Here is a 19,469-nt window from a genome sequence, read left to right as displayed (position 1 = left end):
GTAACTACAGACCAGTAAGCCTTACATCAGTAGTAGGGAAAGTAATGGAAAAACTATTAAAAGAAAGAGTAGTGGAATATCTTAAATCAAACAACTTACAGGATCCAAAACAGCATGGATTTACTGGCGGGAGATCATGCCAAACAAATCTTATTGACTTTTTTGACTCTGTGATGAAGACAATAGATCAAGGGGGAGCTGTAGATGTAGCATATCTAGACTTTAGTAAGGCATTTGACACTGTTCCACATCGTAGACTGCTAAATAAACTTAAAGGCCTGGGGGTGGATTATAAATCAGTGAAATGGATAAGAACCTGGTTGCAGGATAGGAAACAGACAGTCGTAGTTAATGGAGTGCAATCTATGGAGGGAAATGTTACCAGTGGAGTACCCCAGGGATCTGTACTTGGTCCAGTTCTCTTTAATATCTTTGTTGGTGACGTTGCAGATGGTATTGAAGGGAAGATATGCCTTTTTGCAGATGATACAAAGATATGCAACAGGGTAGACACACCGGGAGGGGTTAAACAAATGATTGATGACCTAGGTAGGCTTGAGAAATGGTCAAGAACGTGGCAACTACAGTTTAATGCTAAAAAATGCAAAATCATGCACTTGGGTCGCAAAAACCCAAAGGCTAAGTATAGTATCAAGGGTACTATAATGGAAACTACTGAGGAGGAAAGAGATTTAGGAGTCACTATTTCAAGTGACTTGAAGGCAGGAAAGCAATGCAACAAAGCAACGAGAAAGGCAAGTCAGATGCTTGGTTGCATAGGGAGAGGAATCAGTAGCAGGAAAAAAGAAGTGATAATGCCACTGTATAGGTCATTGGTACGGCCCCATCTGGAATACTGTGTCCAGTTCTGGAGACCCTATCTCCAGAAGGATATAAATACATTAGAGAGTGTACAAAGAAGGGCAACTAAAATGGTGCATGGCCTACATCACAAAACTTACCCGGAAAGGCTAAAAGATCTTAACATGTATAGTTTGGAGGAGAGAAGGGAAAGGGGAGACATGATAGAAACTTTCAAATATATAAAGGGTCTTAACAAAGTTCAGGAGGGAAACATTCTTCAAAGGAAAAGAAGTATTAGAACTCGAGGACATACATTGAGACTGGAGGGGGGGAGGTTCAGGGGAAATTTAAGGAAAAATTACTTCACAGAAAGGGTAGTGGATAAGTGGAATAGCCTCCCATCAGAGGTGGTAGAGGCTAAGACTGTAGGGCAATTTAAACATGCTTGGGACAGGCATATGAATATCCTTACAAAGAATCAAGGTTAAAAAAGGGTTGAGATTGCCTAAAGGATAAAATAAAAAAGGGGCAGACTAGATGGGCCAAGTGGTTCTTATCTGCCGTCAAATTCTATGTTTCTATGTTTCTATGTAAATCTAGATCTTTTGTCACCCACTTTAGTAAAGATGCTATTAAAATAAATAAAAATCATGACTAAGCATTAGAATATATTACAGAAGGACCCGATTTAAGGACCCACACTGCCAGACAAACCTGTGTTAAGCTATAAAAAAGCGTGGAATCTTAAGAGCATAATAGCACCGAGTAGTCTAAAAATGTAAAACTCAGAACCCATTATTAGATCAATTTTTAAGTAATAAAGGGGGATGTTTCCCATGTAATCAGTGTATTTGTTGTAAACATATGCAAAAGGCCTCCGTCAAATTGAGAATGGACAATGGTAGATTTCATGTATTGAAAGATCGGGTCACCTGCATTACGGAATACGGAATATATAAAATAAATTGTCCATGTGGCCTTTCATAAATAGGGAAGACTAAACGGAAACTGAAAATTAGGATCCAGGAACATCTACGAAATATTAAAAATAAAATGATGTCGCACAGTTCGCCTCGGCATTTTGCCGAAGTGCACAATTCAGCAGTAACAGGTTTAACCTTCACTGTTTTGGAGCATATTAAAATTGACAAACGTGGAGGAGATAGAGACCTAACACTAGCAAAGCAAGAATCCTATTGGATTTACACATTGAACACTCTTTATCCGTTAGGTCTCAATGAAAATATTGATATCGTCTCCTTTTTAGGCAGTTAGAGAATAACATCTATTCGATATGTGAATATCGTAGTAGGAAAGGTCCTGCTCTCCTATTGATCTAGAACAGGCGTTGGTGTTTTAGTAACAGCATGAGATCGTCTCCCTAGGAACTATTCCGTTACCACTATAAAGTTTTCCCTATTCTATACTATATTATTTATGTCACAATTTATAAAATTCATGGTATACTTGTGGCCATAATGATATGTGATACTGTGCAAATATGGTACATTTTTATCATACGATTGCACCCTTTGCAGAGGGTTCGTTTACTATTCCACTGTATATTATAACTTATGTCTGATCACACACTATTATTATTATTTTTTCTATAAAGTTATATGTGATACTGTCACTATCCATTGCATTCTATTGTAATGTTGTCATGCTTTGTAAACCCTTGTAAAGGTATTGAGGAAATAGGGTCCCATTCGTGAAAATTAATTTATAAACTACACATTTTTTCCATCTGTAGTGTGCTTGACTAGGCGGATGCTGGAGTTCACCACTGAGCCTAGCACTAACACAGAAGTGAGATATGCGCTCCACTATCGTACGTGGGTGGAACGCATGACAGCATCTGGAAATGACGTGGTGCGTTCCACGTGTGACGCGGCTGGAACGCAAGGCGATAAGACCCGTTGAAGTCGTTCCGAACAGGATCTAAAGGCATCTTGGCCTTAATACGTTCCTTCCTGGGCTTAATATACCTTCTCCCTTTCTGGGTTTAATTAATTACACTGGGTTATCTATTGGTGTCAGGTTTGACACACTCATCACAGTTACAGGAAGTGCACACTGGGCGGATGTCCGTGCGTTCCACCATGATTCAGGTGGAACACAGGACGGAAGTCTGCAATTTAGGTCGTTATATGAACTCTAAAGTCATTTCTTAAGACTTCCATCGAGGATAAACTCATATTGTGCAAAGAATAGGGTTAATTTCCTTTATCACATTTCAGACATGCACTCATTTAAGCCTATTTGATCAACCAATCATTAGGGCATAGAAAGTGAGGTAATCCACATATAGGTATAAATAGGCCAGATATAGCCTCTCCAGTTCACTTGACATCCAGGAGAGGAGGCTGACACACATCCAGAACCTTTTAATGTAAGTACTACTCTATGGCCCTAATTTAATTAATTAATCATCTTAATTAATTAAGTGCGAGGCTAAGATTTGAATATTTCTATTTATTACAGTTGTTATCCCACTGGACAATTTGTTTGATGTTATTACCTTAAAGTTAGTAGAATTATTAGCTCATTCCACCGTCTAATTAATAGTATTATTGTACCATATTGCCATGAACATTATTCAATCTATTTAGATTCCTTGTGGCCTTTTACTTAACTTGGACGACACATTCTAATTGGTTTTTGTCCTATAATTAAATGTGAGTGAGTATCTAAATATACCTTATTAAAGGCAAAATTGGGCCGCAATGAGTTAATTTCTATTAGTAGTAAAATATTTGTATTTTATAGAAAGCACCTACCAGGAGCCACCAATAAGGAGTATCTGATTAGAAGTTCACGAGAATTATTATTATTATTTTATGTAAGTAACTAATCAACTCCATAGCCGGTATATATTTCAAGTTAGTCGATTAAATCTAATTAACATTTTTTCCCAATTAGAAATATATATCACGCCATAATACTCTTCACAGTGAGATCATTCTGTAGGAAATTTCCCAAAGCATTATTCCAGTAAGTACTATATCATCAGAACCATACATCTAAGAAGTTATCTGAAAATATCCCTCTTTCCTCAACATCTAGTTTTCTTTATTGTAAAGACATGTTTATTAACTGTATACTATGAGGCGATTTCCACACTCCTACTGACCATTTATATATATATTGTGAAACAAATTTATGAAATGATCTGGTTGATGAAGATATGACACCATTTGATGTATCTCATTTGCTCCTTTTTCTCCTCTTCTCTCTCCTCCATTTACCCTACTAGCTGTGACCTGTACCCCTGATGAAGTCCATAATGGACGAAACGCGTTGGGTTTTATGCGATATATATAATATACACTGTTTCTGCATAAATGTGTATTGTGCTTATAGAACTAAGTATACTATAAATTTTAATTTTTATTAAAAATAATCTGTCATTCCGGTTATGCTGGTTGGATTTTAATTTAAATATTCATCTTAATTCTAATTATACCATTGCATCTGTGTGCACTCTGAATATTTGTGTTCTATATCTTTGATCGTCTCCCACTAGCAGGGAGATCTTTTAAGAGGTGCTGCCTTATTTATAGTACAGCGCGAATTAAGGGTATTGTTGTTTTATTGTTTGAGTTTTTGCTAGTTACCCCCGATTTGCTGCAGTACAATATGCCTGTCTTTAAGAATAGACTCAATAGATCACAGAGGATTAAACAAATGTTTATAGAGGATGAGGAGTTAGTCCTTATGGAGTAGAGTGAGGAGGATTATTATGAGCATATAAACTTAATGGAAAGACTTTCCACCAAGGAGATCAAGGGGTGGTTTGATGTAATCACACTTGAGAAATATGTTGAAGTAGAAAGAGTTCCAAGAGGTCTGAGACTATCAAAAACACCCACCCTAGGAACTAATAATGAGAACTTTATATTAGAGTGGAATGCGGTCCTTACTGATTGCTCCATGAAATTAATGGGTCTAATTGTTAAAGAACGAAAAAGGGAACTGATAAAGTTAGATGAGGAGATAACTAAAGTAGAATCCCTTATGGTAAAATTTGAAACAAGTGATGAATACAAAAAAGATGTAGAGGATTTATTATCTAAGTTAGACAAACTGGAAAATGAGATGGTGACCAGGAAACAAAGAAAATACGTTAGAGATAAAAACGACTATAAAAATGGGAACGTATACAATTGGTCTAAAATAGATACTCAGCCAGCAAGAGGCAGACAGCCAGAATATATGAGAAATGACTGGCAGGAGGTAAACTATAAACAAAGAGGGAGACAAACTAGGAATGACTGGCAAGAAGTAAGTTATAAACAACAAAGGAGACAAATCTATCGATCTCCATATGGGAAAAAAAGGTTTCCCAATCACTATTAAACTTACAGGGAAAGAACACCCTCATATCCTTGTAGACAACAGGATGGATCCCAATCTCATGACGAAAGACATTATGACAATATACCATCACATTATAATAGATTTGACAGGTTAAGATCACCCCTCCCCAGAGGACCATTCGGGGATACTCACCCCGCAGGTCCGAACAGAATCGGTATTTTTGGGGGGAACGTACCGACTTACACCATCGATTAAAACAGAAACCAGTAGAGCCAGCCAAGAGCGAGGCCCCACAGGGTACAAAAAGAGGACTGCGAGAGGAAGAAGAGGAAGAAGAGGAAATAGAGGAAGTAGAAAACACCCCAAAAAAACTAAAAGCACAATCACTACCTCAGAAACAGGAATTATCAACCTATCAACGAAGGAACTTTCTATTGCCGAAAAATCGGTACTAGCAAAGGGCCTAAAATTTGCTCCGAATGGAAAAACGGACAAATTTAACCTGTTCATTGATTTAAAATCGATATGTTAGGAATTTAACGGTACAGAGACATTTTTTTAAAAATCCCGTCCCTAAATTATCCTATGAGCCTAAAGAAAAGCCTCTTGTTTCTCTCCCCTCAAAATTCTATCCCGTGGAGTCCCGCGGGAGCCATGTGGATATCTTCTATGAGTCCGTCAGAGATGTCTTTAGGAAAATGAAAACCTATAATCCTAAATATAATAATAATATTACCCCACTAGAAAGAAATGCTATTAAGAATCTAGCAAAAGATCCAAGCATAATCATCAAATCTGCTGACAAAGGGGGTGCGGTAGTTTTACAAGATAGATCTTTGTATCTAAAAGAATCATATAATATATTGGATGACGAAACAACATATGTTAAACTAGATAAAGATCCGACTCCTGAATTTCAAAATTCATTGTATGAACTTTTGAATAATGCTAAAAGGAACAACTTAATCTACAAAGAAGAGTTTGACTACCTATGTAAAAAATCCCCCACTATGCCTTTATTCTATCAATTACCGAAAGTTCACAAAAATAGAGAGTTACCACCAGGACGCCCTATTATTGCAGGAGTAGACTCCCTGACATCAAATCTTTCGCATTATATAGACTTGAAGTTGCAACCTTACGTCTTGTCCACACTCCTCCTGACCTTTTATATATATATTGTGAAACGAATTTATGAAATTAACTGGTTGATGAAGATATGACACCATTTGATGTATCTCAGTTGCTCCTTTTTCTCCTCTTCTCTCTCCTCCATTTACCCTACCAGCTGTGACCTGTACCCCTGATGAAGTCCATAATGGACGAAACACGTTGGGTTTTATGAGATATATATAATATACACTGTTTCTGCATAAATGTGTATTGTGCTTATAGAACTACGTATACTATAAATTTTAATTTTTATTAAAAATAATCTGTCATTCCAGTTATGCTGGTTGGATTTTAATTTAAATATTCATCTTAATTCTAATTATACCATTGCATCAGTGCGCACTCTGAATATTTGTGTTCTAATTATATATATATATATATATATATATATATGTACAAATCAGGAGCACTCACCAGTCTTCATAAGCATCAGGAAATCAGCATAGGGGTATCAACGTTTTGGGACACGCAGGTCCCTTTGTCAAGACCTGCGTGTCCCGAAACGTCGATACCCCTATGCTGATTTCCTGATGCTACTAATAAAAAAAGGCTTATGAAGACTGGTGAGTGTTCCTGATTTGTACTTCTATATTTTAATGGACTGGTCCTGGTGACACATGCCCATATGGATGCTACCCCAGCAATTGATATAAAAGGCTAGAGTGTGGAATATACGAGAATATATATATATATATATATATATATAAATAAATAAATAACACACCCATGCGCCTACTTTTTCATAGCTCCTGGAGAGACACAGTGGCATTAAAGCAGTTTTCCCCTCTGTTGTGGTGTCACGTTAAAAAAAAAACTTCCGAGGACTGAGCTCAAAACTTTCAGGAAGTCGACAGACTATAAAGAGTCATAATGTTGACTTGTACTGTTCAATTTTTACCGCGTCGGCATTGTTCATGTCAGCAATACAATATTAAGGATTGGGGGAGGGGTGTTTTCCAATTTAGGGTCTTTGCTACAATAGGCTGGCACATCAGGGCTTTTTCACACTCGCAATCATTATGATTTTGCCACCAAATTAAGGCGATAAACCGCACATGTAGGATGGTAAAATATAAGTGGACTAATCCAAATTAAGCCTGACACGAGCAATCCAACAAGTACAGCAAACCCTCAGATTATATCAGTGTGGCACTACTAATTTATCACTGTGCACCTTCACTAATCCAAGTGTACTGATGGCTAAATGAGGGTCAAAGGATTAAGGAACTTGGCAGGAAATCTGTACACCCAAGTCCATAGGTTTTTACCTATGGACTTCATTTTGCCCTACGGTCATCAGCAAAATGAAGCCTTGCCTTTAGCATTGTGATCCAACTACAGTTCTTACTGCTATAGAGAAGACCAGATTTTGAAGACCAGATTGTGCCTCCAGTTTTTAATAAAATCTTTCTCTTGAAACTAAACCTCAAATTTATTCTTTTGATGTAGGAGGTCTTCATATACATAGGAGTGAAGCTAAATGCACCAGTCAATCAATCTAACAGCATATGCTACATTAGGTTCTGAAAACCTTGAGTTACAGTATCACTAAGGGCCGGGGTCTATTCATCATCCTTAAAATGTCACAATTTCTACACTCCCCAGGAGATGTAGAAATTGTGACATTCATCAAACTCCGGAAAAAAAAGTTTTTGGAGTTTGATCGAGAAACTGTTTGCCATCCTGAGATGGCGAACAACCCCCTAATCCCTTCACAGTTTGTGCAACCCTGGGGGTGGTGGCATGGCTGCAGTGTGATCTCTGCAGCTGGGCAGGCCCCTGTAATAAGGTGCAGGTGGCACGGGGGAGTGGGGGTGACGTGGCTTTAGCAATTCTTTCTGCAGCTGGGCTGCCCGGCAATTACTAGCCACCCGTGGGGTAGGGGGCAGCGCTGGTGCCACCGCTGCAGCACGATGCGGGGGAGGGGGGCCGTGGCTGCAGGTATCACTATCTATTGGTCACTCACAGCCGGTCAGCCCCGGCAGTACGATGGTTGGTGGTGGGCGGAGCGGCAGTGACACATATGTAAATTGTTGGCTGGGGGAGGGGGTGGCCGCCCCCTGGACACACAAGTAAGGTAGTGCTGGCGGTAGGGGCTGGTGGATGCTGCAGCTTTAGAGGTGGAAAGTTATCACTTTCTGTAAAATGGACTTCTCAAAGACCAGTTTTTCGGAAGTGATAATTTTTTCATAAAGGCATAGTGAATAGTGAAAAAATTGTGAGAGAATACAATGAGAATTGAAAACTAAACATTCTCATTGCACAATTTTTTCCACGATGAATACGCTCCTAAAAAGGTGAAACTTATGGTATGGTGGAACTTCTTTACCATACATATATCAATGAATATATATATATATATATATATATATCTATCAATGAATATGTGCAGCTTAATCCCCCAAAACACTAGTTTTCGGGGGCCAACCACAAATCTTTAGCATCCCCTGAATGCAAGACAGAATCACTAAGTACCACTAAGACATTTTTTCTACTTGCACCACTGCCTATGGGCTACACCCCCGGAAATCTCCCTGTGCATGAGCGATCAAGCAGGACAACGCATGCGCAGAACTCCCCCCCTCCCCCCTGGCAGCTTTCAGAACCCCCCGTCTCTGCGGGTGCCAGTTGATACACTGGCTCGGTACAATCGCATTTATTATGTAATCAACGATAACTAGACCCCTTTGAGAAATAAAAGTACCAGCCAATCAACTCCTACCTGTCAAGTTACAGGCTGTGCGAGAAAAAGAACAATTGACAATAATTCGCTCGTAGGTTTGGTCTCATACATTCCTATGGGCTGGTCTGACTTGCATGCAAATGCTTCTTTTTAGCCTTAATTTTGACCCGGGCACCATAATTGTGTACGAGCATATGACATAGGCCAAAGTGCTAGCTGGACGAAACCACACAGATGTCAGCCTGCCCATTTGCAACCGGCTATGAAATGCAGTCGGCTATGTGTAAGAACCCCGCGTACCTCTGTACCGACAGTAGATAGCAGGACATTTATGAAGCAATCATCTGAGTGCAAGTCGGAGTATAGAGAATTTACAATATAATAAGATAGCAGATGATAAAGGCAAAAAGGTAAGTACACAAATCATAGTGCAAAGTACAAATTAGGTCAAAAAGGATGATAACTCTCAGCTCCCGTCTGTACTGTATCCGGTCCTCACTTGAGCATAAAGTAGGCCGCAGTGTCTCTGCACTTACCTCTCCGGTCATGTTAGAACAGCTGGAGCCGTTTTGTCGTCTGCCGTAAAATTCTGGCTGCTTGCAATACTGAACCACAGCGGAACCAACCACAGGCTCACCGTATGTATATCTGAGGGAGAGGCGTGCAGGAAAAGTTGGCTACTCAGTTCTAAGCCCATCCTCACTATACATTAAGGGGGACATGTACTAAGCAGTGATAAAAGTGGAGAAGTGAGCCAGTGGAGAATTTGCCCATGGCAACCAATCAGCTGCATTGTATATGTTTATATTACGCAAATTATAACGGTTACGTCAATGCCGATTGGTTTCCATGGGCAAATTCTCCTCTGGCTCACTTCTCCACTTTTATCACTGTTTAGTAAATTAGTACTGTACATGTCCCCCTTAGTCCCAAAATACAAAAAACACAGGAAGATTGGTGGAGAGACATCACAATTGTTAATTGCTCAAAAAATTTTTCAATATTTTTCTTTTTGAGGGGAGGGGGGTGGGCGGAGCACTGAATTTACGTACATAGCGGAAACATTGAATTTCAGCTCATCTGTTGTCACCGATAAACTGTTAGGAGCATCCACTTTAATTTCAAATCTGGGCGTCACTGCAAAGGAGCAGAAACAAAAGGTTAATAATACTGTCTATAATGTAGATTGAGGGCTTGTGAAAGAAACCCCCCCACCACACACAGCGGGTTGTAATACCCCGAGGACCACCGTGCATTAAAACCCCAGTTCAAGTATTTTTTGCAGTGCCCTAAAGGGTTCTCTGTAACCTATTACAGCCACCCAGAATGTATCAAGTAAATGGGACTGGGGCTACTACTAGAGATGAGCGGGTTCGGTTCCTCGGAATCCGAACCCGCCCGAACTTCAGCTTTTTTTACACGGATCCGAGCGACTCGGATCTTCCCGCCTTGCTCGGTTAACCCGAGCGCGCCCGAACGTCATCATGACGCTGTCGGATTCTCGCGAGGCTCGGATTCTATCGCGAGACTCGGATTCTATATAAGGAGCCGCGCGTCGCCGCCATTTTACACGTGCATTGAGATTCATAGGGAGAGGACGTGGCTGGCGTCCTCTCCGTTTAGAGAAGAAATAGATAGGAGAGTGAGAGTGAGACAGTGACACTTCATTTACTGGAGCTTAGGAGGAGTACTCAGACAGAGAGTGCAGAATTTTGCTGATAGTATTAGTTAGTTATACTAGTGACAGAGTGAGACAGTGACACTTCATTTACTGGAGCTTAGGAGGAGTACTCAGACAGAGAGTGCAGAATTTTGCTGATAGTATTAGTTAGTTATACTAGTGACTGACCAGTGACCACCAGTGCAGTTTTATATTATTTAATATAATCCGTTCTTTGCCTGAAAAAACGATACACAGTGACTCAGTCACATACCATATCTGTGCTCAGCCCAGTGTGCTGCTGCATCATCTATGTATAATATCTGACTGTGCTCACACAGCTTAATTGTGGGGGAGACTGGGGAGCAGTTAGGTTATAGCAGGAGCCAGGAGTACATATTAAAATTAAACAGTGCACACTTTTTTTCTGCAGGAGTGCCACTGCCAGTGTGACTGACCAGTGACCTGACCACCAGTATATAGTATACTATATTGTATTGTGAATGTCTGCCTGTAAAAGTTAAACACACGTCGTGTGACTTGTGTGGTGTTTTTTTATTCTATAAAATAAAAAACTCATTCTGCTGACAGACAGTGTCCAGCAGGTCCGTCATTATATAATATATACCTGTCCGGCTGCAGTAGTGATATATATATATTTTTTATATCATTATTTATCATCCAGTCGCAGCAGACACAGTACGGTAGTTCACGGCTGTAGCTACCTCTGTGTCGGCACTCGGCAGTCCATCCATAATTGTATACCACCTACCCGTGGTTTTTTTTTTCTTTCTTCTTTATACATACTACATCTCATTATCATCCAGTCTATATTAGCAGCAGACACAGTACAGTACGGTAGTCCACGGCTGTAGCTACCTCTGTGTCGGCACTCGGCAGTCCGTCCATAATTGTATACCACCTACCCGTGTTTTTTTTTTCTTCTTTATACATACTACATCTCATTATCAACCAGTCTATATTAGCAGCAGACACAGTACGGTAGTCCACGGCTGTAGCTACCTCTGTGTCGGCACTCGGCAGTCCGTCCATAATTGTATACCACCTACCCGTGGTTTTTTTTTTCTTTCTTCTTTATACATACTACATCTCATTATCATCCAGTCTATATTAGCAGCAGACACAGTACGGTAGTCCACGGCTGTAGCTACCTCTGTGTCGGCACTCGGCAGTCCATCCATAATTGTATACCACCTACCCGTGGTTTTTTTTTCTTTCTTCTTTATACATACTACATCTCATTATCATCCAGCCTATATTAGCAGCAGACACAGTACAGTACGGTAGTCCACGGCTGTAGCTACCTCTGTGTCGGCACTCGGCAGTCCGTCCATAATTGTATTCCACCTACCCGTGGTTTTTTTTTTCTTTCTTCTTTATACATACTACATCTCATTATCATCCAGTCTATATTAGCAGCAGACACAGTACGGTAGTCCACGGCTGTAGCTACCTCTGTGTCGGCACTCGGCAGTCCATCCATAATTGTATACCACCTACCCGTGGTTTTTTTTTCTTTCTTCTTTATACATACTACATCTCATTATCATCCAGTATATATTAGCAGCAGACACAGTACAGTACGGTAGTCCACGGCTGTAGCTACCTCTGTGTCGGCACTCGGCAGTCCATCCATAATTGTATACCACCTACCCGTGGTTTTTTTTTCTTTCTTCTTTATACATACTACATCTCATTATCATCCAGTCTATATTAGCAGCAGACACAGTACAGTACGGTAGTCCACGGCTGTAGCTACCTCTGTGTCGGCACTCGGCAGTCCGTCCATAATTGTATACCACCTACCCGTGGTTTTTTTTTTTCTTTCTTCTTTATACATACTACATCTCATTATCATCCAGTCTATATTAGCAGCAGACACAGTACAGTACGGTAGTCCACGGCTGTAGCTACCTCTGTGTCGGCACTCGGCAGTCCATCCATAATTGTATACCACCTACCCGTGGTTTTTTTCTTTCTTTCTTCTTTATACATACATACTACATCTCATTATCATCCAGTCTATATTAGCAGCAGACACAGTACAGTACAATAGTCCACGGCTGTAGCTACCTCTGTGTCGGCACTCGGCAGTCCATCCATAATTGTATACTAGTATCCATCCATCTCCATTGTTTACCTGAGGTGCCTTTTAGTTGTGCCTATTAAAATATGGAGAACAAAAATGTTGAGGTTCCAAAATTAGGGAAAGATCAAGATCCACTTCCACCTCGTGCTGAAGCTGCTGCCACTAGTCATGGCCGAGATGATGAAATGCCAGCAACGTCGTCTGCCAAGGCCGATGCCCAATGTCATAGTACAGAGCATGTCAAATCCAAAACACCAAATATCAGTAAAAAAAGGACTCCAAAACCTAAAATAAAATTGTCGGAGGAGAAGCGTAAACTTGCCAATATGCCATTTACCACACGGAGTGGCAAGGAACGGCTGAGGCCCTGGCCTATGTTCATGGCTAGTGGTTCAGCTTCACATGAGGATGGAAGCACTCAGCCTCTCGCTAGAAAACTGAAAAGACTCAAGCTGGCAAAAGCACCGCAAAGAACTGTGCGTTCTTCGAAATCCCAAATCCACAAGGAGAGTCCAATTGTGTCGGTTGCGATGCCTGACCTTCCCAACACTGGACGTGAAGAGCATGCGCCTTCCACCATTTGCACGCCCCCTGCAAGTGCTGGAAGGAGCACCCGCAGTCCAGTTCCTGATAGTCAGATTGAAGATGTCAGTGTTGAAGTACACCAGGATGAGGGGGATATGGGTGTTGCTGGCGCTGGGGAGGAAATTGACCAGGAGGATTCTGATGGTGAGGTGGTTTGTTTAAGTCAGGCACCCGGGGAGACACCTGTTGTCCGTGGGAGGAATATGGCCGTTGACATGCCTGGTGAAAATACCAAAAAAATCAGCTCTTCGGTGTGGAAGTATTTCACCAGAAATGCGGACAACATTTGTCAAGCCGTGTGTTCCCTTTGTCAAGCTGTAATAAGTAGGGGTAAGGACGTTAACCACCTCGGAACATCCTCCCTTATACGTCACCTGCAGCGCATTCATAATAAGTCAGTGACAAGTTCAAAAACTTTGGGCGACAGCGGAAGCAGTCCACTGACCAGTAAATCCCTTCCTCTTGTAACCAAGCTCACGCAAACCACCCCACCAACTCCCTCAGTGTCAATTTCCTCCTTCCCCAGGAATGCCAATAGTCCTGCAGGCCATGTCACTGGCAATTCTGACGAGTCCTCTCCTGCCTGGGATTCCTCCGATGCATCCTTGCGTGTAACGCCTACTGCTGCTGGCGCTGCTGTTGTTGCTGCTGGGAGTCGATGGTCATCCCAGAGGGGAAGTCGTAAGCCCACTTGTACTACTTCCAGTAAGCAATTGACTGTCCAACAGTCCTTTGCGAGGAAGATGAAATATCACAGCAGTCATCCTGCTGCAAAGCGGATAACTGAGGCCTTGACAACTATGTTGGTGTTAGACGTGCGTCCGGTATCCGCCGTTAGTTCACAGGGAACTAGACAATTTATTGAGGCAGTGTGCCCCCGTTACCAAATACCATCTAGGTTCCACTTCTGTAGGCAGGCGATACCGAGAATGTACACAGACGTCAGAAAAAGACTCACCAGTGTCCTAAAAAATGCAGTTGTACCCAATGTCCACTTAACCACGGACATGTGGACAAGTGGAGCAGGGCAGGGTCAGGACTATATGACTGTGACAGCCCACTGGGTAGATGTATGGACTCCCGCCGCAAGAACAGCAGCGGCGGCACCAGTAGCAGCATCTCGCAAACGCCAACTCTTTCCTAGGCAGGCTACGCTTTGTATCACCGCTTTCCAGAATACGCACACAGCTAAAAACCTCTTACGGCAACTGAGGAAGATCATCGCAGAATGGCTTACCCCAATTGGACTCTCCTGTGGATTTGTGGCATCGGACAACGCCAGCAATATTGTGTGTGCATTAAATATGGGCAAATTCCAGCACGTCCCATGTTTTGCACATACCTTGAATTTGGTGGTGCAGAATTTTTTAAAAAACGACAGGGGCGTGCAAGAGATGCTGTCGGTGGCCAGAAGAATTGCGGGACACTTTCGGCGTACAGGCACCACGTACAGAAGACTGGAGCACCACCAAAAACTACTGAACCTGCCCTGCCATCATCTGAAGCAAGAAGTGGTAACGAGGTGGAATTCAACCCTCTATATGCTTCAGAGGTTGGAGGAGCAGCAAAAGGCCATTCAAGCCTATACAATTGAGCACGATATAGGAGGTGGAATGCACCTGTCTCAAGTGCAGTGGAGAATGATTTCAACGTTGTGCAAGGTTCTGATGCCCTTTGAACTTGCCACACGTGAAGTCAGTTCAGACACTGCCAGCCTGAGTCAGGTCATTCCCCTCATCAGGCTTTTGCAGAAGAAGCTGGAGGCATTGAAGAAGGAGCTAAAAGGGAGCGATTCCGCTAGGCATGTGGGACTTGTGGATGCAGCCCTTAATTCGCTTAACAAGGATTCACGGGTGGTCAATCTGTTGAAATCAGAGCACTACATTTTGGCCACCGTGCTCGATCCTAGATTTAAAACCTACCTTGAATCTCTCTTTCCGGCAGACACAAGTCTGCTTGGGTGCAAAGACCTGCTGGTGACAAAATTGTCAAGTCAAGCGGAACGCGACCTGTCAACATCTCCTCCTTCACATTCTCCCTCAACTGGGGGTGCGAGGAAAAGGCTCAGAATTCCGAGCCCACCCGCTGGCGGTGATGCAGGGCAGTCTGGAGCGACTGCTGATGCTGACATCTGGTCCGGACTGAAGGACCTGACAACGATTACGGACATGTCGTCTACTGTCACTGCATATGATTCTCTCAACATTGAAAGAATGGTGGAGGATTATATGAGTGACCGCATCCAAGTAGGCACGTCACACAGTCCGTACTTATACTGGCAGGAAAAAGAGGCAATTTGGAGGCCCTTGCACAAACTGGCTTTATTCTACCTAAGTTGCCCTCCCACAAGTGTGTACTCCGAAAGAGTGTTTAGTGCCGCCGTTCACCTTGTCAGCAATCGGCGTACGAGGTTACATCCAGAAAATGTGGAGAAGATGATGTTCATTAAAATGAATTATAATCAATTCCTCCGCGGAGACATTGACCAGCAGCAATTGCCTCCACAAAGTACACAGGGAGCTGAGATGGTGGATTCCAGTGGGGACGAATTGATAATCTGTGAGGAGGGGGATGTACACGGTGATATATCGGAGGATGATGATGAGGTGGACATCTTGCCTCTGTAGAGCCAGTTTGTGCAAGGAGAGATTAATTGCTTCTTTTTTGGGGGGGGTCCAAACCAACCCGTCATATCAGTCACAGTCGTGTGGCAGACCCTGTCACTGAAATGATGGGTTGGTTAAAGTGTGCATGTCCTGTTTATACAACATAAGGGTGGGTGGGAGGGCCCAAGGACAATTCCATCTTGCACCTCTTTTTTCTTTTATTTTTCTTTGCGTCATGTGCTGTTTGGGGAGGGTTTTTTGGAAGGGCCATCCTGCGTGACACTGCAGTGCCACTCCTAGATGGGCCCGGTGTTTGTGTCGGCCACTAGGGTCGCTTATCTTACTCACACAGTCAGCTACCTCATTGCGCCTCTTTTTTTCTTTGCGTCATGTGCTGTTTGGGGAGGGTTTTTTGGAAGGGCCATCCTGCGTGACACTGCAGTGCCACTCCTAGATGGGCCCGGTGTTTGTGTCGGCCACTAGGGTCGCTTATCTTACTCACACAGTCAGCTACCTCATTGCGCCTCTTTTTTTCTTTGCGTCATGTGCTGTTTGGGGAGGGTTTTTTGGAAGGGACATCCTGCGTGACACTGCAGTGCCACTCCTAGATGGGCCCGGTGTTTGTGTCGGCCACTAGGGTCGCTTATCTTACTCACACAGCTACCTCATTGCGCCTCTTTTTTTCTTTGCGTCATGTGCTGTTTGGGGAGGGTTTTTTGGAAGGGACATCCTGCGTGACACTGCAGTGCCACTCCTAGATGGGCCCGGTGTTTGTGTCGGCCACTAGGGTCGCTTATCTTACTCACACAGCGACCTCGGTGCAAATTTTAGGACTAAAAATAATATTGTGAGGTGTGAGGTATTCAGAATAGACTGAAAATGAGTGGAAATTATGGTTTTTGAGGTTAATAATACTTTGGGATCAAAATGACCCCCAAATTCTATGATTTAAGCTGTTTTTTAGGGTTTTTTGAAAAAAACACCCGAATCCAAAACACACCCGAATCCGACAAAAAAATTCGGTGAGGTTTTGCCAAAACGCGGTCGAACCCAAAACACGGCAGCGGAACCGAACCCAAAACCAAAACACAAAACCCGAAAAATTTCCGGCGCTCATCTCTAGCTACTACACTAGGGGCCGGTCTATGGGTCACCTCACAATTTCAATTTTGCCAATACACAGTAATCTGTGATGACATTTTAAAGAAACTTTTAATGCTAGTCTCAAAATTAAATCACATGTCACCTATACATTCCCAAGGTCAACAGATTTTACCTTTTCATTGAATGTAATACATCCTGCCCCACGTCTTTATTCTGGGAATCGCAGGACAGTGATTCTGTTGTAGTTCTAGCTAGGCATCATGCTCCTCTGCAGACATGCTGCAGTATATCCCATTTACCAGAGTGTTTTTGTTTGTTTTTTTAACACCTTTTTGGGTAATGGTGTTTGAGATAGCCATAGACGCGGTATGCAGTCTGATCTTGGATTTTGTTTTTAAAAAAAGGGCAATCACTTACAAGGCATGGTATTGCCAAGGCTAGATACATCTCCCCCTGTGTTCTCCCCCTGTGTTCTCTCTTTACCATGGGAGCAGTGGCAGTAGCAGTGTCAGAAGTAGCATGCGGCCGCAACCGTGAAAGTCCACGGAATGCTCATCGGGAACATGTAATTACCCTAGATGATTGTCACCCGATTACATTGATAGGCAACTAAACACAGGTTTGTCACTTTCCAAAACAGGATTCGTATACAAAGCATATACATTACATTCATGAACACAAACCATCCCGGATCAATTCTCTTAATGGCCGACTACTGTATGCGAGTGGAATTTTGATCGCCACAATCATAGACTGCACAATATATTGGATTAAATACCAGATTCTTGCACGGTAAACCATTCCGTAACCGGAGAACCCTTTTCTCTTTCCGCTGAAATCATGTAAGACCCAGGAGTAGCGTCATTGATCAGCTGGAATTCCAAGTTGACCACCCCATGGTCAGATTCTTGTTGCGACCACTGGGCTATTTTGGTTCTTAAAGGATCCTGGAGGAGAGATGGGGAAGTGGGGATCATCCGGTGAATAAACAGTTATGGTAAAGCCCTTGTCTCAGCGGTACACGGGTTAGTCATTTTCATATGGACTTTGAAAATGATTTGCTTTAAAGATTGAAATGATGAATTAGAACTTAACAAAAAGCAATTTCCGAGGGGTGCAGAAATTGCTGGCGATTGACTGCACAGGTGCTGCAAGTGAATACACAAGTCCATTGAATGAACAGTGTGACCCTAACCCTGAAAAGGAGACCTCGTTGGGATAGGTTGAGAAATGTAAAGCTCATTTTAATGCATTATACCTGAAAATGTTCATTCGCTGGCAATGTTCATTCACCCTAAATAGCATGGCAGTCTAAGCTAGTTAAGAGAATAGCTGGTTGCAAGAATTCGAGCTGGTTGCAGCTTTAAGACACATCTCTTTCACTGAGCGACATAGCAGGGCTTTATGGAGCCCTGTGCCGGCCACATCCTTTGAGAGAATGACATCATGCTGAGGGGGCGGGGCCACCAGGAACAGCACTGACTGGAGCATCCTAATGGGCTGTACAGGCAGCAGTGTGCCTGTATTGAGCATCCAAAGGACGCTCCGGGCAGCACTGCAGCAGCAATTTTGTCTGCTGCACCCTGCTAGCCAGATGCAGGCACCGTGTGATAGCAATGCTGTTGCCCCCAGAGCCCGGCACGATGGTACCGCTCGCACACCCCTAGTTACAGCCCTGTCAGTGATCTAATTACACCTTACACTGGAGAACACATTGCAGTCACTGCATTTATGCTTCAGAGATCGCCCAATAAGTACACAAGGGATGGGCTTACAAGGTGGTGGCACATAGTGACAGGCTAAAGTTGCCCTTTTCTCCATGCTTTATTTTACAAGCAATTACACGGCTCTCTGAATGTGTTCTACTACACATACTATCAATGCACACTTAGGACATCACATAAAATCATGTAGAAACATTGTATGGAGGGATAGAAGGTTCAGATTGCCGTGGGGGCCAGATTCAGAGTCAGGCTGCCTCGTCCGTGTGTGTCTTTTGCCACAGTCACGTCTGCGACTTTATACCAAGTAGTAACCCTTCACCTGGTGGCCACCCAGGAACCGGAACGTGCAAGGACTCAGACTCTCATTTTAGGAGTCTTTAGATACAACCTTCAGAACTACTGTAGCTCCTTCTCATGCTAGGGCATCCGTCACAGTATGGCCTCCAATGTAAGCGATTTGAGGTCTATGTACTAAGCCTTGGAAAGAGGAACTGATTGGCTGCTACTTTATCTCTCTCCAAGGTTTAGTCTATAGACCCTTGAATTTGCAATCAGTTCTGCGACATGCCTTTAACACTCCCGTAACACGAGAGATCTCCATGCTTCTGAACAGCCACCTTCCCGTCACCACCCACCACTTTTCCAAAACATTTCTGAGACCTTGGGGTATATTTACTAAGGTCCCGATTTTGACAGAGAT

General features: G+C 42.7%; 1 protein-coding gene across 1 annotated transcript in view; it reads right to left on the bottom strand.

Moving 5' to 3' along the window:
• LOC135057423 (ovostatin-like) overlaps nt 1–19,469 on the bottom strand; it is a 202,389-nt gene that overhangs the window by 89,742 nt on the left and 93,178 nt on the right. The window contains exons 6-8 of the mRNA XM_063963315.1: nt 17,824–17,992; nt 10,033–10,117; nt 9,517–9,628 (exon numbers count right to left, since the gene is read on the bottom strand). Of these exons, the coding sequence (XP_063819385.1) occupies nt 9,517–9,628; nt 10,033–10,117; nt 17,824–17,992 (366 nt within the window). The remainder of the gene's footprint in view (nt 1–9,516; nt 9,629–10,032; nt 10,118–17,823; nt 17,993–19,469) is intronic.

The sequence above is a fragment of the Pseudophryne corroboree genome, chromosome 3 (assembly GCF_028390025.1).
Source record: "Pseudophryne corroboree isolate aPseCor3 chromosome 3, aPseCor3.hap2, whole genome shotgun sequence".
NCBI lineage: Eukaryota > Metazoa > Chordata > Amphibia > Anura > Myobatrachidae > Pseudophryne > Pseudophryne corroboree.
Note: the sequence above shows the minus strand (reverse complement) of the source record. Positions and strands in the feature narration are given on the sequence as shown.